Source organism: Harpegnathos saltator, unplaced genomic scaffold, assembly GCF_003227715.2.
Source record: "Harpegnathos saltator strain DR-91 unplaced genomic scaffold, Hsal_v8.6 scaffold61, whole genome shotgun sequence".
NCBI lineage: Eukaryota > Metazoa > Arthropoda > Insecta > Hymenoptera > Formicidae > Harpegnathos > Harpegnathos saltator.
In genome coordinates, this window is record NW_020230438.1 from 1,135,004 (window position 1) to 1,161,514 (window position 26,511).

General features: G+C 51.5%; 1 protein-coding gene across 4 annotated transcripts in view; it reads right to left on the bottom strand.

Annotated features, from left to right (window-relative positions):
• lilli (AF4/FMR2 family member lilliputian) overlaps positions 1 to 26,511 on the bottom strand; it is a 232,719-nt gene that overhangs the window by 177,812 nt on the left and 28,396 nt on the right. The window contains exon 1 of one of the 4 annotated variants that reach the window (XM_011140199.2): positions 2,280 to 3,648. The exons of the other annotated variants lie outside the window; for them this stretch is intronic. Within the exon in view, the coding sequence (XP_011138501.2) occupies positions 2,280 to 2,320 (41 nt within the window). The 5' untranslated portion in view covers positions 2,321 to 3,648. Of the gene's footprint in view, positions 1 to 2,279; positions 3,649 to 26,511 lie in introns of those variants that run through there. 4 annotated transcript variants of the gene reach the window in all.

Sequence of the window (26,511 nt, forward strand, 5' to 3'; positions counted from 1 at the left end):
GACTGTTTATAATTTAAATACACTCGCGCACGAAGCTGTGTGTGATATTTGTGACATGGCGATAGAAGGGAAGAATGAATGTGGAGATCGCGCAAGTGTCAAGAACGTCGAATCCACGCGACGAACGAAATTTCTGCTACAACGACAGCAAATTAAAGCCTTTGAACGCCATGGGGGGATTATTCAACGTCGGCGATACGGACTCGAGCAGCCGTTCTTTTCTCTCTTCATTTCTCCTGGTTGTCTTTTAGTCCGCTGCTCCATAATTTAGCGACCTACGCAGCTTCGTCGTCGTCGTCGTCGTCGTCGTCGTCGTCGACGACGACAGCCGGCAAGTATTCGGAACGTTCTCGTCGCTTTAGCGAGTTCGACCCTCAAATTCCTTACGGCGTACTGATCTCTTCGACACTTTCGTCGGCTAAAGACCGCGAACGCGCGCGCTTTCCTCCTCGCCGAAAGTTGGCTCGGGAATAAAACTCGTGACACGATTAAATTCATTCCCGTGAGCGAAGGGACGAGTGGCTGGCTCGGATTTCAAGTTCTCCTAACGCTAACTCGCTAGCTGTGTGGATTTATCTCAAAAAAGTATTTTAAATTAGAAACTTTCGCCGCGCGTCGAAAGTTTCAGACACACTCGTGCTTGCTTGGCGAATAAATTCCGCAGACTTTGCACACAAGAGATTCGAGATCAATTTCTCTCGGATTAAAAGGCTATTTTCGTTATTACGCATCGACGTGACGTCGATAAATTTTTCCGCTCAACCTCCCCCTCCTATTTCCTCTGTTACCGGGACACCATAACGCGTGCTCGACAATACCGAGACACCCTGTGTACTTTATTTTAATCCGAAGCGACGCGCGTACCGCACGACTGCTCTGGTTAAATCACTCCCTACATCGTTAATGGATTCCTCCAAAAGAAACCAGTCTACTCCGGATTCTCCGCATACAAAACCGCATTCGCATATGCTCCAACATACACGGTGTCCCGATGATTACCGCATCGGCGTCCAACGGCAAACGTTATTTGGCGTGTTTGCCTCAATTATATGTTCGAGATAAATTGTTATTTCACTTCAATATTCAATATAAGAATATCCAAGCGATAATAATTTTTCAAACAACCAGCGATCAAAGATCGAAACAATTTTCTTTTGCGAGATGTATTCTGAAGATACAAATAAATGATAAAGATTCAAATAAATATACCTCGGTGAATTTTTCAAGTCATTCTTCTTTTAACTGATATAGCAGCTGATTCTTGATTAAAGATTTTTAAATCGGAAGACTCTCGCGCGGCGAGACTAAATCTGAAGAGAGAAAAATTAGAAAGTAGACTAAACTGTAGCACGATACGCAGTAATCCTCCTCAACGTCTCTCTCTCTCTCTCTCTCTCTCTCTCTCTCTCTCTCTCTCTCTCTCTCTCTCTCTCTCTCTCTCTCTCTCTCTCTCTCTCTCTCTCTCTCAAAGAATCAAATGAGTCATAAGGACTACCGTTAGACGCGATATCGTTGGCTGGACACCTAGAGCACATTCTCGCCAGAAAATTCCGAGAACGAATCATTAGCTCTTAACGCAACAAAGTCAACGGCTAAACGCCTTCTTCGGTCTATGGATACACTAACGACCAACCGGCGATGTTATAACAAGCCGTACATCCCCGTCAAGATCAATAAACAAGGCGTCAATCTTCTGACTCATCCCCCCATAATCGCGTCGCTTCGCCACCACAGGACGTGTGCCCGCCGCTTTTGCGGCGGCACTGACGTACTCGTGACCCCGTATCACCCCGGGCACCCCCGCGAAATAACCGCCATTCGAGTTTTAGCAAAGCACCGGTGTGAACCCGGTCGAGCCCGCCGCGCCGCTCGTTTGCCTCAAGTGTGACGCGCGANATTGCGAGCAGTCGCGATCGCACCACGGCTTTTCCGGTCTGAGCGAAAAATTCCCCGCTGAAATCTCGCTACCTTCGAAAATTCGCCGGCCGGCCGACTGTCGGTCATTGACAATCGTCGTAATTTCGGTAAAAAGCGCCAAGAGACACTCTACGTCCACTCGTTGACGACTCGCCATTACCCCTAACGCTCTCCATCTTTCCCCCTCCGCTCGTTCCGGCGACTGTTCGCGTCGCGGAATATTTTCGAACGCTACGACACAACACACTCGAGCGACAGCAGGCGACGAAACGCGCCCGAGAAGCCCGCCGCGTCGCTTCGCTTCCATAAAAGGAAATTGACGCAGGGAAGAAGAGCGGGATGGCAACTCAGGTTGCACTCACCGCGGTTTCTTCATGACTTGCGCTGGCTTCTGGCTCGGCATGTCACGTGTCGCTGCGGCCGTGCATCGTCAGGCGTCGTTCCATGATATCCGCGTACCGTCGTAATCGTCGTCGTCGTCGTCGTCGTCTTCTTCTTCTTCTTCTTCTTCTTTTTCTTCGTCGCTCACTCGTCCACTCGGAGGAGACCCCGGCAGAGACAGAGAAGATGACTACCGCCGCGTCTAAACGCTCGTCGTCGCGGCGCGATTACGCACTACCACTACCAGCGCGGTGTCGTAGCCGTTGGTGCTCATGTATCCACCCTCCTTCGCCCCGTACCGTCGTAGTAGCAATGCGAATACACCACGGGAAAACTCTTGGCAACGTCGCCTCGCGCACCGCGAACGCCGTCATACACCCTGTGTGTGTGTGTGTGTGTGTCCCCTCTTGTCCTTTTTTTCTCCCTCTTTCTCACTCGCTCTCGTTCTCGCTATCTTTCTCTCTCTCTCTCTCTCTCTCTCTCTCTCTCTCTCTCTCTCTGTCTCTCCCGCTCGCTCCAAACTTCCCGCTCATTCACCGCTCTCTCGCACGATTCTCCCGGTGTGTGTCCGTTCGCCGCTGCGCTGGCCGAATGTGCACTTTGCTATCTACCTGTGCGCACGCGACTCGTACGAATTCACACACATGCACGCGCGGCACACACACACACACGTGATACACGACAACCGGTGGTGCGCTACGCGCCTCTGTCCGTCGAAGCCTCTCCACGGTGACTCGCGATACCGCCGACTTTCGAGACACTCTGCGCGCAGAGTTACAACAGTGTCTTCTCTCTTTCTCTCTCTCTCTCTCTCTCTCTCTCTCTCTCTCTCTCGTTGTTCGATCTGTCGTTTTACGCGACAGTCTCCGCTAGAAAATCGCGACGCGTCATCAGCCGCGAGATACCGCGCATGCACACGACGCTACCGGCTACGCCGTAGTGTCGCGCTCGGCGCGTGAAATTGCTCGAGATTACCTGCGTTTCGATTCGAACGGAACGGAACGGGACCGAACGCACGGCACGGCACGGCACGGCACGGCACGGCGGCGGCGGCGGCGGCGGCGGCGATCTCTGTCTCTTCCGTCGCACTCGCTCTCGCTCACTTTCCCAAGAGTGTTGTCTCGCTCGCACTGTCTCCGTCTCGCCGATTGTTTTGCCGCACTGCTCCCGACACTTCTCGACGATATCGAACGATGCGACCGCGACGGCGGGCATACGAAGCGCGGCGATTTTCACGCGCGCGGCCGCCCGCGCACCCCCGAATATCCCGTCATAACACAGTATCACCTTTATCGGAGGTACTCTCACTCGCTTGCGCTAGCGGAAGCCATATTGCGATCACTGTCCGTGCCATCGTCGGAGCGCCAATCGAGAGGCGAGCGCGGCCGCCTATTGGTCGAGAGCACCTGCCGTCGCGCCTGACATCTGCAGGCAAGCCACGCAAGCGGTCGTTTTACCGGCGCTGTTTTACCGACCCGCCGATTAACACGAACGTGTGAGTATAAGCGTCGTGTAATCGGGATCCAATGAGAGAGACATACAGGGAGGGGAAGAGAGAGAGAGAGAGAGAGAGAGAGAGAGAGAGAGAGAGAGAGAGAGAGAGAGAGTACTATATACAGCCCTCCCGCGTCATATTGTCTTCGATGCACCGCGTGTCACACCGTGTTGACCTTCGCTTCCGACCGTCCAATTGGCATTTTCACCACAAAGCGACGTCGTGATTGTTAATCGCACGACCTGTGTGATTCGACGACATCGTGTAGTGGCAAAATGCGCTTGTCTTCATCGGAAAAACGCAACGCAAATGCGTGCTCGAGGCGATACGACGAGATCGTACGTGACAAAGTTCGCCGTTTTTCTTGCAAACTAAATGACTTTGTACGAGAGAAAAATACAGGCTCTTATGTGCGATTTATCTTCGACGTGTCGTCTCTCTCACTGGAAATGCTGTCGAATGCTTGGAAATTGAATCCTCCTAATCGATAACTTCGAAAGAATTGGTCGCGCCCCTCCAGTGCGTAGAGCATTACATAATTCAATCAAGTTGAATCTCAACACCCACGTATCAATCGCTCTCGTCAACCGTGAGGGAATTAGCGTGAAGAGTGCGATTTCGTCGCTCGCGTCTCTTTCTCGCGAGGCTTCGTTCCATCCGTCCACATCGCAACTTGACTCTCTACATTTCTCAGCGAATCAATGCACTTGCTAATATGCAGCCGTTTAGTGCGAGCGCAAATAACAGATAACGAAGCACTGCTTCATCACGTGCTCGATAGAAATGGCGGACACCTCCGATATTCTCTTTGCCGTTTAGAAGTAATTTGGGAGCGGGACGGTTAAACGCCGGAGGGAGGGGGGATAATGGCCTTCTGCGACAGACACTTGGTCCATCAGCCGTATTATACGCGCGCATAAATTGCTTATCGCGTCCAGCCCTCGCTCGGATGGATGATTAGTTAGGGCATTCGATCACCCAAAGCCCTTCGAACTTTCCACTGATGCTATTATCGAGCGATCGCGCTGTTTTATCACCGACAACCGGATCGATTATACGATGATATACATACACATACATACATATATATATATATATATTTATTTTTACATGTACGCGCGTGCGTGAAACTCGTCGCTCGCCGCGCGTACCAACGAAAATCAAAGGAAAAGTAGAAAGAGAATAGGAAGCCGTACAACTTTGTCACACCCGGATCTGCACCGCGCGAAGTGGAACCGAGTTAGAAATATGCGTTTGCGGCGGTACATAAAGGTCGATACATAAACGAGCTGTCGCTCGCCGCGAAGATAAACATCATTCTCATGTTTCCACAGTCATGCACACGGCGAAGTGGAGCGCCGGCGCGAAAGATTTCCTTGTCTCAATCAATTTTATCGTTTAGCCGTTCGAACGTGCGTAAACACGAGACGAACGAAATATTTAGACCGGCGGTCTGGCGGCCGTCAGATAATAACTCTCAATAACCCTTGATGAGGTCTCAAAGTCCGGTGAGTCGTGATGGAGTTTGAAAACATGTTTCTTTTCTCTTACTTCCCGCGAGAAAAATGTTGTTAACATCAAGCTTGACTGTATCGGTACTTTTCTGTTTTAACGTAGGATTCTATAATGTAAACAGTTGAGTTTGATACGAGTTAACGGGAATTACACGAGTCAACAGTTCGTGCAACCTCTCTCCCGACGTGTAGCGTGGAACGTACTTCGCGTGAGAGATAAAAATCGTAAAAATGTCATACGTCTACTTTCGAACGCGCAGGAAACGCTTCGCTACCGCAGAGAAACGAGAAAGCAGGAAACGCGCCGCCGCTTCTTTTGCAGTTCCCTTCTGTATCGCCGACATATGGCGATCCTATATTACAGCAACAATGCTTTAATTACCGACGAGAAACAACCGCGACGACCTGCTCTGAATACCGTGCAAGATTATCGTCATTGTTGTGACTAAGTATGCGCATGTGTGTGCATCGCACAGTTTGTCACACACACACACACACAGCTTTGCGGAGAATGAAGCAAAAAGGAGGAGAGAGAAATAATGCTGATATAATGTTAGGATGATAAAAGTACAAAAATTTTCCTTCAACGACTCATTCGCGAAAAATGATTCTACCGCACGTCACGCAAAAGCCGTCTACTACTTTCCGTTTGTACAAAGCAACGTTTGCATAAAGTGACGCGATTTATTTGTTCGCCGAATCTCGCGATTTAACGGCCATTGCGTCGGCGCTTTATCGGCTTGAGGTTCGGCCTTGCGAAATATTACAAGCGCGCTCTGTTCCATGCAAACGGTCGTAAGACAAGTCCGATTCGGCCGGGATCGCGGTACCGCCGTACGTGAAACGTCAGATAACGAGCATAAATATATTTATCGTGATTGTCGTTATCGCCGCGTTAGCTATCGACGAGTCGCCGTTATCGCGGTCGCTTTTCCATCTATGCAGTGAGGTCCCCGCGATTCTATCGCGGCGACGTTACACATACATGATTAATTAATTAATATATCAGGTGTACAACTTTGCTTCCGCCGTTTTCCTATATTCCTATAGATGGCTTTAGCGGTAAGTAGTGGTCGAAATAAATAGATCATAGACATAGTCGTGCAATAAACTTGGGCATCTGTCAACATAACCCCATAGAAACATTAGTCGATTTGTGTCTGCACCATAAAGTTATTCTCTCGATTGAAAATGTCAGTTTACGAGCCAAATTCTCGTCATTTGCGGGAGGTTTTAATTTTCTGCTTCAATATGGAGAAATCTGCGACTGAGGTTGCGGCGAATGTTCTCAAGCAATACTTATGGTGAGACCGCTATTAGTGAAAGAACGTGTCGTGAGTGGTTGCAACGCTTCGAGAACGGTGATTTTCACGTCGAAGACCGGCGGCGCAGCGGTGGAAGAGAGAAGGTTTTCGAAGATGCCAGAATTGGAGGCATTACTTGATGAAGACTCGTGTCAAAGTCAAGAAGAATTGGCACGATCATTGGGAGTGACTCAACAAGCAATTTCAAAACGCCTCAAAGACATGGGAATGATTCAGAAGCAAGGGAATTGGGTGCCGTACGAGTTGAGACCGAGAGACGTTGAACGGCGTTTGTTTGCTTGTGAACAGTTGCTTGAAAGACGGAAAGACGGAAGGGATTTCTGCATCGCATTGTGACTGGGGACGAAAAATGGGTTCATTACGATAACCCCAAGCGCAGAAAATCATGGCCACATCCACGTCGACGGCCAAACCGAATATTCACGGCTCCAAAGGTCATGCTCTGTATTTGGTGGGACCAGCTCGGCTCGTGGTGTATCACGAGCTGTTAAAACCGACTGAAACAACAATCACAGGCGATCGTTATCGAACGCAATTAATGCGTTTGAGCCGAGCATTGAAAGACAAACGGCCGCGATACAACGAGAGACACGATAAAGTGATTGTGCAGCAGCATGACAATGCTCGACCCCATGTTGCGAAAGTGGTCAAGATATACTTGGAAACGTTGAAATGGGAAGTCCTACCCCACCCCGCCGTATTCTCCAGACGTTGCTCCCTCTGACTATCACTTGTTTCGATCAATGGCGGCACACGGCCTGCTTGACCAGCACTTCCGGTCTTACGAAGAAGTAAGAAATTGGATCGATTCGAAAGATGACCAGTTTCTTCAACGCGGGATTCGTACGCTGCCCGAAAGATGGGAGAAAGTAGTGGCCAGCGATGGACAATACTTTGAATCATAAATGTATAGCCAGTTTTTTACAATAAAGCCTGGAATTTCGGAAAAAAGGAAACGGCGGAAGCAAAGTTGTACACCTAATATTAATATATTAATTTTACACAATGACTCAGAATCCACCGAAATATATTTGCGTGCCCCGAATCTCGTCGAATCACGTGACGGAAATTAGGCAACTGCTCTATGCACGAAGCCGAACGGCTGTTGTGATAACCAACCGATTGGACAATTTAGAGTTAACGTGCGACATTAAAGAAACGCTTATTTAAGGACGGAGAAGATTAATGTATCGAGCAGATACACAAAGGTCTACGTTGAACGAAGGAATAGGTTTCCCATTCGAGAATATTCGAAGACCTACTTCTCAACTTTGATACGAAAATGATTATCCGTCGCCCTCTCACAAAACTCTTATTGTTCCGCTGGAAAAGGCCGACCTTCTTGGAAATCTCCTGGGAAAATGTTATTGAAAGTCTTCCGCTTTAGCGCGCGACGCGGTGACAAAATGCGAAACAACGTTGCGGAGGATTATGCAAACGCGCACCACCGGCGGCCATCACCGGAGTGTCCTTATATCGGGCGGGAAATTACAAATTTACAGGTCGGCGCAGTCTGCCTGATATCGAAATACCGGCGTCGAGACGACCTCAGGCGTGACGAGATCACCCTGATTAAACGTATAAATAGAGCCGCCTAAATTAAAGCGCGCCTAAACTGCGCCGAAATTTCCGCGAATCCGCCAAAAAAGTGGCTGGCGTTATGACGCAACCGGAGATCCTCCGACATCAAGTGAGACGTCTCGTGAGATGATTCTCGGCGAGAGATCGACGAGAGAAATTGACATTGGAAAAGTAACCGGTTATACTTCGCCTCGTATAACACAATATATAACCCGATGTGTAAGTTTAATATTCCACATCGCTTCGGAGATAGACGAGACAAATATTTGAAGTGTCTTATCGGCGTAATTCTATCAAATCTGCGCGCGCGCGCGCGCGCGTTTAAACGAGCACAGCCTGCGCGCTCTGTACGCAACGCGCGCGTTTCTTCCACTTCCTAGCCTTTTCTTATTTCGCTGACCTACTAGACGCTGACGACGAGAGACGTACGCAAGCGGATATGCAACAAGTATACACATCAGTCGCCGCGATCTTACGCAGGCTCCGTTCCGATCGCGCGCGCGGACGTACTCCTCTCTCTCTCCCTCTCTCTCTCTCTCTCTCTCTCTCTCTCGCCGCGGCGAGCACGCGGGGGACGACGATTTTCAACGTTTGGCCGCGCGCCGAGCGCAATCGCGCCTCCGACGCGACGCTTGAAAAATCCCGTCTGGCGCAAAAACCTGTTCAGACGGAAAAATCCATACGACAACAAGGCTCGATGAGAGAGAATACGACTCAATTTCGGTTTTGTCAAAAGCGCGAGCCCCGAGCGCTTCCCGGCTCTCCCCCTGTCTGTAAAGGGCATCGGTTTATTATATTCTTCCCGTAATCGTTATTAAACAACGGCGAATGCACTTGTCCGGCGGGCGCGAAAGCGAGCAGCGGACTAACCGCCGATGTGATTAACATAACTGCCGGCGATAAGTCGTCGTGGCGTTACGACGGCGCGCGCGGATCACGCGGCTTCGAGGCTTCGCCGGGCGACGCTATCGGGCGACGAGCGTACATGCAGAAAAGGACGTGCAACAAGTCCTCGTCAATGGCCTCTTTCGGACGTTCCTCCTCTTCCGACGTCGCTTACGTCAGCGGTGACGCATGACTTCCGCTACGTCACGCCGACGCGCCGCTCAATGACGTAACGCTGCTGCTCCTCGTGCGCTCCGTGCGCGCAATCTCCCCCCCCCTCCCTTCTCCTCCTCTCTTCCTATCTCCCAGTCGCGCACAATTCCCCCTGCCCCGCCCCCAAACATTCCGCGTAACATACAGCGATTATCACCCAAGTGCATCTGGTTACAAATTACGCAAATAAAATCGCTCAAGTGGGGCGTTGCGAAATATGCGCGGTGTGATATCTCAAATAAATAAAAAAAAAAAAAGAGAGAGAGAGAGACAAAAAAGCGTCGACGAATGTTTCATTCGAGGCTCGATGCGCATTCCAAGTTGACCGACAATCCTGCGTGTGTCACTGCGTTGATAAATATCTTCTCGTGAGAAATTTCTTTTCCGGCCCATCTTATCTTCCGACAAGGTTGACGACACTCGCGCGAGTCTTTCGGTAGGAACTTTCGTTTGGACTTCGCGGGAATTTCATGACGAGGGAAAAAATGCAAGTCGCTTCTTCCTGGACGATGCGACAACAAGCAATCGGCAAGAAAAGTGGAGGAAGCGGAGGAAGCACGGTGGTTAAAGAATGAAGAATAGCAGGTAGCAGGGGTAGCGGGAGAAAGAAAGACAGCGTCGTGTGAGAGGAAAGGACGGCAGAGACCAAAGTCTGCCCTCTCTCTATTGATTTCCTGCCGAGGGTGGGCTGGTGGGCAACGAAGGGTGGATTAGGTATCGGTCCTTCTCTCCTCGGCGTCACGTCCACCCCATCTTTCCCTCTCCCTCTCGTAGTTTACTTGCCTCTTTTATCGTTTGTTCGACGAGAGTCCGCAGTAATTCAGCGAGTACCTGTACGAGCGAGGGAAAAGGTGGAACGCCACTGAGAATTATGACGAAGCAAACGGAAAGTCTTATTCCAGACAAAGGGAACGGACGAGCGAGTGTCTTCAAAGGACAAAACTTCCTTCGGTTGCGACATTTACAAACGATCAGACAAATAGATCTTTGACGATCCTCGTGAAACACAAAGAGAACAAGAGAGAGAAAAAGAAAGAAAGAGAGAGAGAGACAGAGAGAGAGAGAGAAAGTCAGAGATTTATGCGAATACCCGTTCAATTATATCAATACAGGCTTGACGCGAAGTAGGGCGCGAAGTAACAAACGGTGCCGGTGAAAAACAGCGCTCGACGTAACGCGAATTGGAAAATCGAGAATATCGCAAACAGTACGACGCACGCGGCGGACACGGTGTGCGGTAAATTGATAAACAACCCTGTGATAAAAGCTAGCGAATTTCGCGCCCGAGATACACAATCCGACCGCGCAGACGCGATTAAACGCACAGAGCGAGATGATAACTAGCGATAAGTCGCGCACGCGGAATCGCGCGAATTACACTTTTAGCCGAAGAAAAAGGGAGGACCAAAGTATACAACCGAATAGCGTCTCTACATTTCCAACTGTGCCACTCAGCTTCCTCCTCCCTCTCATTTCCCTACCCTCCCCGCGCGCCCCGCAAGCCTTTAGCGCTCTACTACACCCTCGCTCCCCCTCGGAGGTCTGACGGCAATCCTCGCGATGGTAAACGACGTAGCTACAACGTGCCGACGAAGAGAACCGGCGACGGTGGCAAGCGCATTCTCGTATTGGTCGTCGCAGCGACGTAGCGTAGCGATAGTAGTAGTGGTGCTGGTGATGGTGGTGGTGGTGGTGGTGGTAGTAACAGTAGTATTAGTAGCCAGTACCACCGCCGCAGACCTGCCCACGACGGTAAACGGCGAGAGTATTATTAGCAGTAGCGTCGACACACGCGACTATCGCCGGCGCGACCGTAATCGCGTCGCTGATATCGACGTATCGGTCGCCGGCGACGCCGACGACGAGGCCGAGGCTCTACGCCCGGCTCCTCCGCGCGTCTGGGGGTGCTCACGATACCCCCCCATACGGTATTGATACCGGCGCTGTAATACGCGTACAACGAATGGGATAACGTCGCTTTTGCTCGATGCGTCGTTTATCTCCGGTAATAGCCGGTTATCGATTCCCTCTCGGAGGGATCGCCGCGAGAAGGCGCGAGATACGGCTCTCTGTCTCTCTCTGTCTCTCTCTGTCTCTGTCTCTGTCTCTCTAACGTTCTGTGTGATAATTACGACGTTCGCGCGCGACCAACTTTTCATTCGTTAATCGTAACAAGAGCTGATCGACGATTGCACAATCATTATTATAAATATCAATTAATTGTATGGTATTGTGATATTATGATTATCATTGTCACTGCCAAGAATATACGACGTTAAAACCCCATTCGGCTCTCTACCCTCGGCGTTAGCTCAAGCATCCCTCGTTTGACGGCATTGACGATATTATCTCGGTGCGCGTAGCGAAGCGCAATTAACGTCCGGGGCATTGTCGGAAGGTCCCCGACGCGTGGCACCCCGGCTGAATCCCGGTTTTCTTGGGGATTAGGAGAATGCTCGTCGTCGTCGTCGTCGTCATCGTCGTCGTCGTGTTTAGATGACCGACGACGATTACGGGGCCGACCGCCCCCGCCACCACGTGGTGGTAATCGTGGAATCGCGGATAATGCGATTACGCATCCTCGATAATTGGATCGTTCTAGGCGAACCTTAACTGGGTCAACTTTTGCCTCACGGAATTCTTCGCCGCGGAGAAATTCGTCGCGAAACACGAACGCGACTTTCGCTCCAGCGTTCCTTCCGGCTGACGAACGACCTGAGCCCTCGGGTGCCGTGCTCGCGAGCGAGAGAGAGAGAGAGAGAGAGAGAGGGAGAGAGGGAGGGAGGGGGGGGGGAGGAGAATCGGCACGAAATCCGCTACAGAAAGACATTCCCCCGAGAGCCTAATATCTCACACATGACTTTTGTATTCCGATGTAATTATTCAGAAGAAGAAGTCGCGGTATCTCAACTCTCCGTCCTTGATACACGCGACCGCGGGGTTACAGAGTTCAGACCGCGTCAATTCGTTATCACGATGAGACGGCGCTATTATCAGCCGAGGAGGCTGATCCGCGCGTGCTTTTTGCAGACCCGGGAGAGAGAGGAGTATCGACTGTCAAACGAGCGCCGGTGTGCGATGTGTCGAAATTATTCGATCCAACTCTGCTCGTGTCAGCGCGGCTGGCGATTTATCCAGGCAGCGGTCGCGCGAATCTCCGCGGATTACACGCGCGGTATCATCAGTCCGTAAATAAGGAATTTTAGAGCTTCGCCAGGACATGAGCCATAAATATCTACACCGCTCGTCTCTCTCACGAGCGTTTCGCCCCTCGTCCGCTTTGCGGCACCTCGCAATAACCGCACAATATATATCGTCGATATTAATCACGAAAAGAGAGAAGGAGATGTATATAGAGGGAGGGGGGGGGGGGGAAAGAGAGAACGCACAGCTCAATGAATCGCGCCGGCTGCCGCTTGCCGTAGATTACTCCGTCTTTAATATTTACTCAAAATATTGACATTTCTGTTCAAGCTACCGCCGTCTGTAGGCGAGATGATCTCTTTGTCACGCATCTCGGAATAATCGCCATGTTTATGCCCGGACGAGAACATATACGCCGCTAGTTGTAACCAAGTGGGCACGAGAAGCTATAACTTTCACGAGCAACGCGCTGAATCACTTCGGCGAAGCGGTATAAAAAGAGAATGTTTTCGGATTGTAAATAATGTAACGCGTACACGCGCGAAGAGTCGTCGCGCGACGGCTTGTTCTTCTCCCTCGTTGCCCATTCTTCTCTCCGCGAGAATATCTAAGAAAATATCTAAACGTGCGCGCGCGTAATTTAAAAATCCGCTGCGACTCCTCCGAATCGAATTCGCTCAGATTCGTCGTTCGACGAATCTGCGGGGAGACAAAAGGAAGACGCGTAAGTCACATCGGCGCGACGCGTGATGGGCAGCTGCGATCGCAGGCGCGCATCGCAAACGACAATGTTCACTTTCATAACAACAGCGTTGGAGCGTAACGAGCGCGCAAAACACATCGCTCTCCCGGAATCTCTCCCGCCGATAAACACCGATCGAGAGAGACCAACAGCGGCCGCTGTTTCATTCGACTTCGCTAAGTGCCGATTGGTTTACATATTACATAAATCGGCCGGCTGGTTTCCCCCGCCTCGCGTCGTCCTCGCATAATAGATGTTGTATCGACGACATGTGGCTCGCACGGAAAATCAATTGATGCAGCTCCACCTCGGCGGACTCGGGTCGATCGCGACGTGGCACGACGATGACGAGAAAGTCGGCGATATCAACATCGGAGCTGCGCGGAGTCGAGACTCGCCTCATTCACTCGTGAGAATGCGCGGTAGAACTCGATAAATTCGAGTCAATTTCGCCATTACCGTTTGGTCCAACCCGAGACCGCGGAATCTCGCGAGACTCGAATCTGGAGAGCTTTGCGCGAAAAAAACGACCGAGTCCTATTATTCAAAGGCTTGATCTATCGATCACGTTTGCCAAGCATTTTTTACTCAGTATAACGGGAGTATCGTTTACCCTGTAAATCTGGAACTCTTTTTTAAATGCGTTGTATACAAAAAAAAAAAAACAGAAAAAAAACAAGGGAGAGAGAAAGAGAGACAGATGAAAGGAGGAGATGAGATCTTTCGACTGGCGCTTCGGCGCGATGCTTCTTAATATTCATTCGACCTCGCGGAAAAAACGATCGACACGGCGGCGTAACTGGATAATTTGAATTTGGTACACGAGACCTTGATTGCCTCCGGGAATGCTTAATTCCCAGTCGTCGGCGACGCGCTTAAATAGTTTAGGACAACGCGCGCGCGCATCGGTTCGGCAATACGCGCGTCTCCCGCCGATAAATCCCTATATTGGTTTACAGCCGCAGCGGCGCAGCGGCAACGGCAGATGCGTGGGAAATCAATTAAAGGAAGCGCACGGAACATTTCGACGGGAAACAATGGACCCGTATTTATGAGTCGCGGCTCGCACGAGTCGAGTCGTCCGTTTCATGATGGACGCTCGTGTCCCGTCCCATTGTTACACGTTTATTGTGATTTTTTTTTTCAAGCCGCGAGAACGCGCCAGTGTAATCTGTACTATTTTCGCGACAGAAGCCCGCGCGCGAGCGACGGGCGTGTTTGCGTAATCGCGTCGGGACGAGGCGCGCGCATTGTCGGGTCGGAATAAAATGTTATTTACTCGCGACGTAAATCGCCGGCCGCGCCGCCGTCGCCGGCGGCGATAGATTTTCGTCGCGCCGTGCGTGCCTCTCTCGAACTGATTACTGGCAATTTAACGCTTTGACGCGGTGGCGGCGCAAGTCAAGCGCAAGTGGCATTAGCGACATTATCCGTTTTACGACCGCGCACACACTGTCGCACTATCGCCGTGCAAACGCGCCGCGCGTGCGATAAAAATATCACCGAACATCTCGGAGCTGTGTCCAGCGAGGCGGACAGAGACACGCCAGAGTCTGCCGTCTGAGTCGTCGTGAGTGACGAGAGAGTGAGCGCGAGAGTGTATATATTTCACGCGATACTCTTGACAGAGAAGATGTCGCGTGGACGACTCCGCGCCGCTTCTCGCCGCGTCGTGGTCCAATTTCGCCGAGGGGAACACGGCGTGCATAATTGATGCGTGCGCGGTTTACGACCAGCCCGGAGCGCTGCGCTCGCGGAGCCGCGCGTAACTTGCGGCTGCTAACTTGCCCTCTCGCCGGACTCGTGCAATATTTCGCGAAGCCCGCGCGCGGACAGTTCGTGAAATTTCTATAGCCCTTATCGATTGCCAGTAAATCGCAGTCACGCACAGATGCGCGAAACGAGTGACGAGGGTCAGCGAGATAATGCATCTACATCAGTGCTACCGGAGAGAGTGATTTAGCGCTGGTTAGCCGACCTCCCCTCGCCAATGAGTCACTGTTTCTCCTCCTAGTCAAGTACGAGCTCCGACTTCGGCTCCGCCGCGCGCAAGGGCACCCAGCTGAGCCGTCCAAGCGTCGGATCGAGGACGACACACTGCGGACTTTGCAATTATCTTACTAATTATTTTAACGCGCCTTTCGCGGATTATATAAGCTCGCCTCGCCCGCTAATTCGCGTCGCTCGCGTCACCTGTGACGCCGAGCAATCTCGCGGAGGAGAAGAAATTGCTCGTGTCGCTCACGGCTAATGTTTACGACTATCTTCGGCGTCGAGTTCCAGTGGGAAAATAATTGCGGCAATATTATTGCGCGCGCGCGCGCGCGCGCGAGCTTGTCATCACTGCGATGCCGCGGTGATGAAAATGGTTCTCTTGACTAGGATTCTTTCACCGTGTGTGCAATTATGTATAGTTGCAAATGTCAGGCGCTTCTTTTCTCAATGCAGCAAGAGCTGATGTAAACCGCTTTTCGTCTCGCAAAACCTTCGCGATCCCGCAAGGGTGCTCGAGGGTCGATCGGACACGACAGGCTTCGGGTCGCAATCTGCCAACAACAAGCCGGCGACTAATGACTTTCGTGCCTTTCGGATTATAAGCTCGCACAACTTTCATTGTTAACTCGACATCCTGTGTCTTTCGTCGAGGAATTTTAAAAGGAAAAATTCCTTCTAACAAGGATACAACGGGTTTCCTTCGACCCTTCGACTGACAAAAGTTTCGGTCCTTTCCTTTCCGGTTTAAAGATAATGATCGAAGAACGGATACCTGCTGCTTTCGTTCTGGAAGCAGCCAATCCATCATCAAGCATCAATGCCATGTTAATCACGGGACACGTTTCTGTTGCGAGAAAAGATGCACACTGCATTCGTGTACGTATGAACGCCGCCTGCTTCTAGTATTCTCACGAAGTTTAGACATCCGCGAATATCTATCGTCAGTTCATCGTAAGCATCTCAAAGTACATTCTGAGACCCAGCAAAAGTTTGATATCTCAAAAACTCGGTTTACACTTCCTATGTAGAGAGCGCGAGTTTCGTAATCCCTTCTCGAGAAGGGAATAAAAGAACCTCCGTCGATTTTTTGCCCGTTTTTCGGTCCTCGATTTTGGAATCGAATTTCGTGCCAAAAGATAATAGTTCATGATGAGACATTAATTACAGAAGAGTTTTACGTTGAGCATACGATTGGTTTCAAAGATGTAGAGGGTCAAAGTGGTCACTACCTACTAAAAGAAAGTATGACACTAATAACGCTTTATCGCACGAATTTTTACAAAATTCGGTATCTACGGGTTCTTTGAGTCGCTGATTATGAATCTGATGTCAGATTTAAAAAATTCAAGATGGCAGGTGCAACATGGCGGACACACATAGTGAAACAATAATTTACTTTTATTGGGACTGTTATGTTATGTGACTTTTTTGGCTAGCTGATTGCGAATTTTCTATTAGGTTTTCGAAAGTAATTTTTTCAACGGCAATTTTTGAGTGGAAAAAGTATTTTTTTTATTGCTTTTTCATAAAAAAAATATCAAATTCAAATTAATACGTTACATGACGCATAAAGAATAACGTTATAATAGTTTTATTTGTTATATTTTGAAGCTTTTTCATTGCAGACGTGCTTTTTCATTGCAGTTTCCGTGACTCTTTACAATTGCACATCATTATATCCAATAATATGAAGGTTATCTAAAAATTCAGTTCTGAAGTTATCGGTTTTAAATCATTATATCACAACATAACAGTTTTAATAAAAGTAAATAATTGTTTCACTATTTGTGTCCGCTATATTACATCCGCCATCTTGAATTTTTTAAATCTGACATCGAATTCGCAATAAGCATCCTAAAGAACCCATAGATACTGAATTTCGCAAAAATTCGTGCGATAAAACTAAAAATATTAGTGTCAAACTTCCTCCAGTAAGCAGTGACCACTCTGAAAGCAATCGTATGCTCAATGTAAAGCTTTTTTATGATTAATGCCTTATCATGAGCCATCATTTCGCATAAAATTTAATTTAAACATCGAGGACTGAAAAAACGGGCACTTTTTGCGGAGGTTCTTTTCTCTCGAGTGCGCGCCAATAAGCTTCCCCAGAATTTCTGGGGCGATGAGTATATCAATTTCGAGACTATTATCAAGAAAATATCGCTCCTTGGAGATAATACCGATATACGAAGAAAGAAGAAAAATACAATCGCTCGTCGCGGCAGCGGGGGCAGCCTATTCTTCCCCGCGGATAACGGCGTCGATAAAAAGAGCGAAAGCATCAGCATAGATCAATTTACAAGAGATCAATTTGGCCCACAGGCGGATTGAAATTAGGGGCGCTGATTAACTGATATACACGCGATACGCGTGCGCGATATTGCGGTCGGTAAACTGCTTTAAGCGTAATTCACGGAAAGCTCGACAAAGGGCGAGCGCGCGCCGGACGCGCATGAAATATTCCGAAGCGCGCAGTCAAAGGATTAATCCGTTTTCCGCGTAAAACGGCCCTCTTTGTTTATCGACAAATTCGTTTCGCCGGATCCGCTTTCAACGGCCGAACAATAATCTCGCGACAACACGGACGTGTTCTGAGCGCGCGCGTTAACGCGCGGCGCTCACTCCGCCGCGGCGCGCCGATTTCTCGTCTCGAGCACTCGACGCGCCGCCGCCGTCGTAATCGAACGTTACGACGTTACGACGACGCAAAGAGGCAACAACGCCTTCGTCGCCGTCGCAGGCGAAGTGGTACGACCTCAGAGGCTTACCGAGACATTCTGCCTCCCGTTGAGTATGTGGGTCGCGAAATGCCGCGCACGCTAAATATATATTGGCGAGCGGATACACGCGCGCGCGCGCGCGCCCGTACGTGTGAGTGAGCGTGCGCGAGCGCGACGAAGACAGAGTCGCGAGCATTTCTCTCTCCTTGAAGAGGCTCATTTACCTTCCAAGCAAAAGCAGTCCCCCGCCGAAGCTCATTCTCCCCCTTGTCTCTTCCATCCACTCTTTCCCGTCACCCTCTCGCACCCGCGCGTGCATACAGGGTGTCCCGGTCGCACTTTTCCGAGCGCTCGCGCTCTCTCAGCGCGTCCGCGACGCTGTTCAACGCGCGACTTTGTATACACACGTTACCGCGGCTCACCTCCAAATCGAATCGCTCCGCTCGCGCGAAATCGCGAAATCCGCGAGCAACGAGCCGAGAGCGATGAGCTCTCGTTCCGCGCTCCGGCGGACTTTGAATTCCGCCGGAAACGCTCGCGATCGACTCACGAATTCAAAGTTCGACGATTCCATCGCAGACGATTTGACAAGCGAGCTTGTCCCCACGAGGAAGCTTGAAAGCGCGCGCGCGCGCGCGCGTCACTCTCGAACACCCCGTACATGCCACCCTTTTCCCCCATCTCTCTTTCTATTCAGCGATCGAACGGGCCGATCGCCTCGCCGCGTGAAACGACTCCCACCGCGGAGAAATCGATTCGTCAATCTGTCGAGTCGGGACCTTTGGCCCCGGCGCGACCGGTATCCGCGTTATTTACGCGCCTGGCGAAAACCTCGCGCGCTCCTTCCACGAGCGACATCGAGGTCGAGGCCGTATCCTACGGCCGTTTACGCTGCGCCGCGATGTCATCGCGATGTCTGCGGCGCGGCGCGACGGTGTCGATACGCGCCGCAGAGAGACTGGCTGCTCGGCACGTTTCTAATGTCGAATCTTCTTTACGCTTCTGTAAACACGCTTTGTTCTTTGCCTCTAACGAGCGGCTCGAGGATCTCGGAAAATTTCGCTCACAAGCGCTCACTCGCTCTTCGACCTCGTTTCTCTTTCGGCCCGGCCGCCTCCTCCCCTCCCCTCCCTACGATCGGCGAACCTGTACCGGAAATTCGAGGAAACGCGCGGTGGAGGTGGGAGATTTGTACGCGGAAATCTGCCGTGTATTTTTGTCTCGGCACGGCGCGTTAACCCTTTGACGGCGCGCCGCTAATTTAACGACCGCCGTTCTCCCTTTGTGCGCGGCACAATGCAATCTTCCATATTACATCGAGTAGCCACGAAGTGATCATAATTAATTCTCACGGGCGAATACGCGCAATAATTCGTGACCAATAGCATGATTCCTGTCCGATCGCGCCGCCGTCGCCGCCGCCGCCGCCAACGACGGTGACGACGACGACGACGACGATGATGACAACGTCGCGAGCGATAAAAATAAAACGGACTAATCAGATGAGAATGATTCCAACGTCAGCGCGAGATTACGGAATCTAGATCATAGAGAGCATGTTAATAATTTCGCATTAAACCGCGAGTCCGCGGCGCTTGCTTCTCTTCATCCCGGAAAGTGCACTGAGAAATACCCTCATTTCTTTCAACCAGCAATTTCGGACCAATTTCGAGAGCTTGTTTAGTCGCGCGTAATGCGAGCCACGATCACGATTTTTTATGTGTGTGCCAAAATCTCTCTCTCTCTCTCTCTCTCTCTCGCTCGCTCGCTCGCTCGCTTTCTCACGCGCGCACAATCTGCGGTCAACTTAATTCAACAGCGTTTGCGGCAGCTCGCGCGCCGGCCGGCGTTTAATTACTAAATCTCGACCGGTTAATGGCAAGTTAATGGAACGGGTGTAGGAAGACGCGAGGATCGGCAAAAATATACAGCGTGGAAGGTCATAATCATCGAACGCGAAACAACGACGACGACGACGACGACGACGACGACGACGGCGACGGCGATGAACAGAACGGCGCGGCGGACGCGCAATATAGAGGCAGATGGCAGATCAAGGCCGCGAGCCGGCAAAAGGACCCCTTCTACGGCGACAATATAGCGACAAGGAGCACGGGCAAATGGCATTCTACGTGGCGCGGTCGAGGCGCGCTCGAAAGTCGCGCAGCCACCTCGCCCCGGGGGATTTTCATTCGCGACTGCGGAATTGCGTCATTTCGACTACTCTGATCAAGCGAGAGACAGAAGCGGCGAGTTCTCGCCTCGCGCCTCCGGCGACTTTCCACGACACAGCCTTCCACGCGATGGCCTGCGAGACTGCGACAGCTCGTCGACGTGTTGCCGGGCACGTTCGTACCGTTTCCTTCGGCCGTTCCCGCGGCATTTTCGTGTCAGGTGCGAAACCGACGATCGCAGCCGGACGCGCGTCCAGTGCCGAACAAATGCACGGCGAGGACGTGAAAACACGACACGACAGTCTTTAGCGATCGAGCGCTCTCTCTCTCTCTCTCTCTCTCTCTCTCTCTCTCTCTCTCTCCTCACCTGCGTTCTCGAAAGGACATACCGACCGCAGGTAACGGTGCTCGTGCGCGACTACACTTGACGAAGAGACCGGAGGGATCTGCGGCGAGGAGTCTCGCGCGCGCAGGAAGCTTGCGGGATCGCGGGGCGGGGGGCGCGGGGAGGGCGTAGTTATCGGGCTGTTATCCGAGGTCAAGCTTTTCAAGCGCTATTTAGCGCCGTCCAACTCGGAATTGCATTCGCCGCATTATCTTTCGATGGCTCCTCCTTCTTCGCGTCCTCCTCGCGGTCTGAAACGGGTCAAAGATAGCGGTCTCGGTTTCGCGGGACGAGGAGAAAGCGGGAAGAGAAGGAGGAAAAAGATCCAGCAACGGAGATAACATCCGCACGGTATACCCTCTGACAGCCGCGTTTGACAGCGCGAATGACTCGCTTACGGCTCGCACAATTAGCGAGAGCACTCGCGCGCCCATTATTTTCAGATGATACAGTCTCGTCGGATAATCTTGTCAGATGACAGCGAGGCGGTGATTACACGGTCGAGCCGAGCCGAGCCGAGCCGAGCCGAGCTGATCGGATCGATGCGCGTCTGTTTATCGGCGTGGAAATACGCCGTGGCGCGTCTCACGGACGCGAGTTTAAACGACGTAATAGAGAACACTCCAACGTCGCGACACGCACACGTTCAAAGTCGTCAAACGTCCGCTAATCTAATTACGGAATGATCCACAGTCGCGCGCGAGCGATCGATGCTGCCGCTCGACTCGCGACGTCACGACGCCTGGCTTCCGCGTGCTTGGAAAAACGCGAATCGCTCGCTCGCGCTTGTTATTGTTATGCGCGCGCTATTGTAATGTTTAATGTTTAGCGCGGCGCGAGCACGACTCGGCCGCACGTATCCGGTAACAACGCGTTACCACAGCGCGAGCGCCTTTGTCTCCCCCCTTTCGCGATGTACCCACGATGAGAGCGCGGCTATCGCGATCCGAACGGCGAAATTCGACGTCGGCTGCGGCGCTTCCAAATCTCTCTCTCTTTCTCTCTCTCTCTCAGTCGGCGCAGCGACAACACGTCCCCGCTCGCGGGAGCGAAGTCGACCCGTCGACGACGTCGCGCGGGGCCAAGCGACGGGGGTCGCGGTTCATTGGCCAGGCCACTTGTCGCCTTGAAAGCAATCGCCCGGTGCTCGCATTCCGCGTGCGACGCAAGTTGTCTCGCCGGCTGATAATTCAATAACCCGGCCGTAATTTACAGTCCGCCGATTCTCCCTCCGTCGATCAATTTATCGCGCGCGGGGACGACGAGACGAGCATTTTCGCGAGCCGAGCTCGACGCTTCTCCGGCCGCCGCGCCGCGGCCGAGAGGAAAAATTATTTTCGTACAAGCCGCGCGCGCGACACGACGCGACGGTCCGTCGTGACTCGTCAGACAAAAGCGATACGCGCGCAGAGTCGTTCGCTGTTTTAACGACCCCCGTCTCTCTCTCTCTCTCTCTCGCGTTTTATCTCGCGCGCGCAGAGCAAACAATCTCACTTCGCCGGTGGCCGGTCGCGCTGTCGCGCGCGCGGGGTGCGCGGGGCAAAGGCAAACGGACACTCTCGTCACTTTCAAACTAGATTAAAGAAAGTTCACGGCGCGATTCGGGCTCCGCTTGTGTGTGCACAAGCCGCCGTCGAGCCTGCATTCGTCGCTCGCACACATGTACGAAGCCGCGACGGCGTTAGCTATCCAGCCAGAGCCAGCTCGAGCGCGAGCGAGGCAACTTTCACTCAGGATAACGAACGTAAACAAGACGCGGCCGCGCACGCGATCGACTTTGCAGCGATTAAGTTGCGCTTAATCGCTCGTCCGTAGCCTTTGAGCTTTCGGCAGCAGCTCGTCGTGTCGCTGCGGTCTCTCGAGAAAATATCGTCGGGTAGGGATGCCGATTTTAAATCGACTTAATCGGACATCGATTAATCGGAGCCTGAAAGATCGACTTTCTGGAACTGAACCGACTCAAGGATCGATCTGATAAATTCTGAGAATCGTCAACACGATTTTTTCAGTTTCTACTAGTAATATAGTTTTTCTTTTTTTTTTTCATTCTCTTTAGTTGCAATATCTGAACTCACTTAATGGCTGCACGATGCACATTACGTTGCCTTTAGCCCGATACGTCCCATGGGCGAAAATTTTCAGCGGAACGGAACGCGCGAACCAATCACAGCCGCTCCATATAATAGTATATATTACATACATATGTATATGCATACAATAGTAAACGTGATTTCTTACTTAATAACGTTTAAAAACCCTTGATGGATGTTTGATCAAACTATTTGAATCCTTAACATAAAGATCTTTTTCTACCTTGTTGTGACCACACACAACACAACCAAAAGAGTACCATTTGTTTAATTTCTTTAATTCATATTAAGCTTCATATGAATTGCAGGTCTACTTTAGAGTGTAGAACTTTGACAGGTAGTATAATTTAATGCGTGGTGCACTTTACACGCATTCAAGTCGATTTTCTGCAGTCGACTCTTTACAAACCGATTCTTTTCTTCGTGATTCGGATCGATCTTCCAATCGATCTGTTTGGAAAAGAAATCGGCATCCCTACCGTCAGGCAGGCTCGGGATTCATCGGAATTCACCGAGCGCGCTCTCAACGGCCAGCCACTCCGGTCATTTTCCTCGACGACCTCGAAATTGCGCGATCAGGAGGAAATTGAGAGGCGCGGAAAGAGATATGCCGTCGACGTCGCGTTGGGAGTCCATTGTCTCTTTTGTTTTTCCCATTTTCCTTTTACCGCTCAGTCAGCGCGGGACAATTACTGGCGGCTCGCGAGTCTTGCGTCGCAACGACAACGATGAGCAAACGAGCGAGACGGGAGACGACGATGCTGCGAGTGACAGGCCTCGCTTCGTTAACGCCGCGCGATATGATATTGCAATTAGCCGATCGAGCCGAGTGTTTGCTCTCGGCTTACAGAATCCCGCGCGCGCTTCGTCTGCTCGCGCTCCCGTGAGTCTCTGATATTTAGCCCCCGCGACGCGCGGCTGTCATTTTCGCGTCGCGAGATGACGATTTAATAACACACGGCGATTAGCGATAAGCGCGCGCCGCGGAATTAAGATAAGTGCGTTTTTGCGACCGCGCTACTTAGCGAGTCTCGATCGCGCATCTTTACGGGGCACATCTTAATCGCGGCCTGCAACACGCGACCCGCTCATCTTGCGAATCTCATCGCTGATGCAGCGAATCTCAAAGTACGCGCGCGCGCGCGCGCGCGAAGCCGTTTTCCCGCTCGGCGCGACGACGCACCCGAGAGACGCACGCGCGCAATGTGCGTACGAGCTCGCCCCGTTAAAACGCCCAATCAAAAGTACAAAGTTTCACGTCTTGCGTGAACGGACACATCCGGCTGACCGGCGCGGCGCGGCATCGTGACGTTCGGCGACAACGCGGAAAAAACCGGCGCGGCGCTCGCAAAGTCGTTCGATTGATCGACTCGCTTGCATGCTCAGTCGTGCGTGTTGCACAATGCCAGGACGCGTCTCGCTTTTCCAGCGCGCCGATAATTAAGCCCCAGGCTACGGTTTAATCTGAGCTCGCCTCGGTTGCCGGCTGTTTACTCATATCGACACGATCAAATACGAGTGTGACTCAAAATGTTCACCGTTATCATCTATTATTATCCGCGTTCGCGACACGCGACGGAGCGTCACTCGCTGGCACCTCGAGTGTGATCGGTCCCCGCGACTCCCGCGCGCTGCGACGTTATCGCTTTTTGTTGAATTTCATCCAGCGTGCATCTCCGCCGCGCCGCGCCGCAAGCATTGGCAGTTTTTGCCATATCCTCGACGAAACAAAAGCGACCCCCGCGCGCGCGGTCGAGCGCCGGTAACGAGCAGGAAATGAAAAGTCGGGCTTCTTCGCGCGCACGGCCGCGTCTATTAATAGACTTCTCTCCTGACCGCCGTCGCCACCGACATCGTCGTCGTCGTCGTCGTCGTCGTCGTCGTCGTCGTCGTCGTCGCTGCCGCCGATCGCCTCGAGCGAGGTTCGCGCAGGAGCGCGCGCTGTCGCGGACGTAACACCGCGCGCCATCCGCACGGACGTCCGACGTAACGGCACCACGTGCGCCGGATATTTCCGTGGGGTCGACACGTCCGAAATAACCCCGGCGACGGGGAATTTATCGAGGATACTGCCCGAGATATCCCGGTTATGCGTATTCCGCGCGATTCTCCCGCTTGCGAACGTCCGCTCTTCCTCTCCCTGCCCCCGGCATCCCCGCGCGCGCAAATGTATTCTTACGAGTTTCAGTCGACTGCTTTGGAACGCCCTGTATATAGGATTGCCAACTGCCCGGTGTTTTGACCCGGACTGTCAGGTTTTCAGAAGTCTTGTCCAGTGTCCGGTTAATAAGTCGTCAAACCGAACGTCATATGTCCGGTTTTCGAATCATATCCGATCAATGAAACGAGAGTTCCGATTTTTTTTAGCAACATTTCTCCGTCTCAAGCGCCTACAAACGATCGAGCGCCACGAGAAGCCATCTAGTAGATGATCTATCTGCCGATCCATCATTCCATATATATTGAAAAAATAATAGTCTATTATTTTATTCAGTCAAATCTTGTTTATAAAATTGTTTGGAAATTAATATTGTAAATAAATTCTTGTCACATTTTGTATTTAATATAACGTTATGATTATTATTTCTATCCGGTTCAGTCCGCTTTGGGTTCTTACCCAAATTTATCAAAGAAGAAATGTCCGGTGATATTAACTTCTGGATTTGGCAACTCTACCTCTATACAGAGATGTCCGTCACAAAACGCGCGGCAGAGCTCGGGTGCGGATACAGAAGGGGTCGAAATGAGCAGAAAACCTTACTTCCGCCTTTGAGACAACCCCGCGTAAAATTTCCAGTTGCTAGCTAAAGGAAGATTAAGGAAGCAGCCAAAGGCGAGCGGCCCTTCGCACCGCATCGCGCACTGATTTAATAATAACTCGATATCCCTCAAGTCCTTGTTCGAGGAATGCTGGAGAGAACGACACTTACTACTTACTTTTCACTCCTTCTGACCCGGAGGATACCACCGCGGTGTGTTCGGGGAAAGCGGGGCACCGTGAGGAAGTTGCATCTGCGATGCTATCATTAATCGATATTCGATACGTTATCATGAACTAATTATCTGGCCGGATGCTAAGTTTGTATCTGAGACGCAGGTAAGAAACGCAGAGAGACAGAGAGAGAGAGAGAGGGAGAGAGAGAGAGAGAGAGAGAGAGAGAGAGAGAGAGAGAGAGAGAGAGAGAGAGAGCGAGCAAGAAGGAAATCGACGACACGATTTCTCCGGGTGAGAAACGCGCAGCAATCTGACATTAGGCATGTTTGATTAAGGCCCGCGGCGAAAGCACAGATTCTCGAGTGAATTCTCGTCAGGATTGATCGTCGGTACTTTTCCACGTCTCTGCGACCGAGTGAGACAGATTGAGAGATAACGCGCGCGCGCATCTGAGAATGCAGCCGCGAGTATGATCGAGAGACTCGGCCGCGTCGAGAGCTCGGCCGTCTCGTGGATGTTTGCTCAGATGTGAGCCGCGCATAATTTCTCGCAATGATATAGCGCGCTTATTAACGGCGCCACGCGCGCCGCATATTTTCGCGGCGCGGTCGGAATAACCCCGGTGACGGGAATTTATCGGGGATTCTGCGCGAACGGCGAGCGGGGGAAGAGCGCGGGGAATTGCGAACATACAGGGAGAGAAGGAGGTGTAGGTGGCCGACCCGCAGCCGTAGGGGCAAGAGGAGCGCGCGAGAGCAAGAGAGAGAGCGAGAGAGAGAGAGAGAGAGAGAGAGAGAGAGAGAGAGAGAGGGAGAGAGGAGCGACGGACCGACGTCGCCGGTATTTACAGTTCCGGCTGGTTGCGGCATCGTAGTCGGAGAAACAGAGCGGAGGGTGGCGAGCGCCGACGAGGGTGCACACGGAGACGGAGAGAAAAGAGGAAGGCATCCTGGGAACCTGGATCGATGCCGTGTTATCAAATCACGTCCTCCAGCTTCTCCGTCTCTGTCCTTCG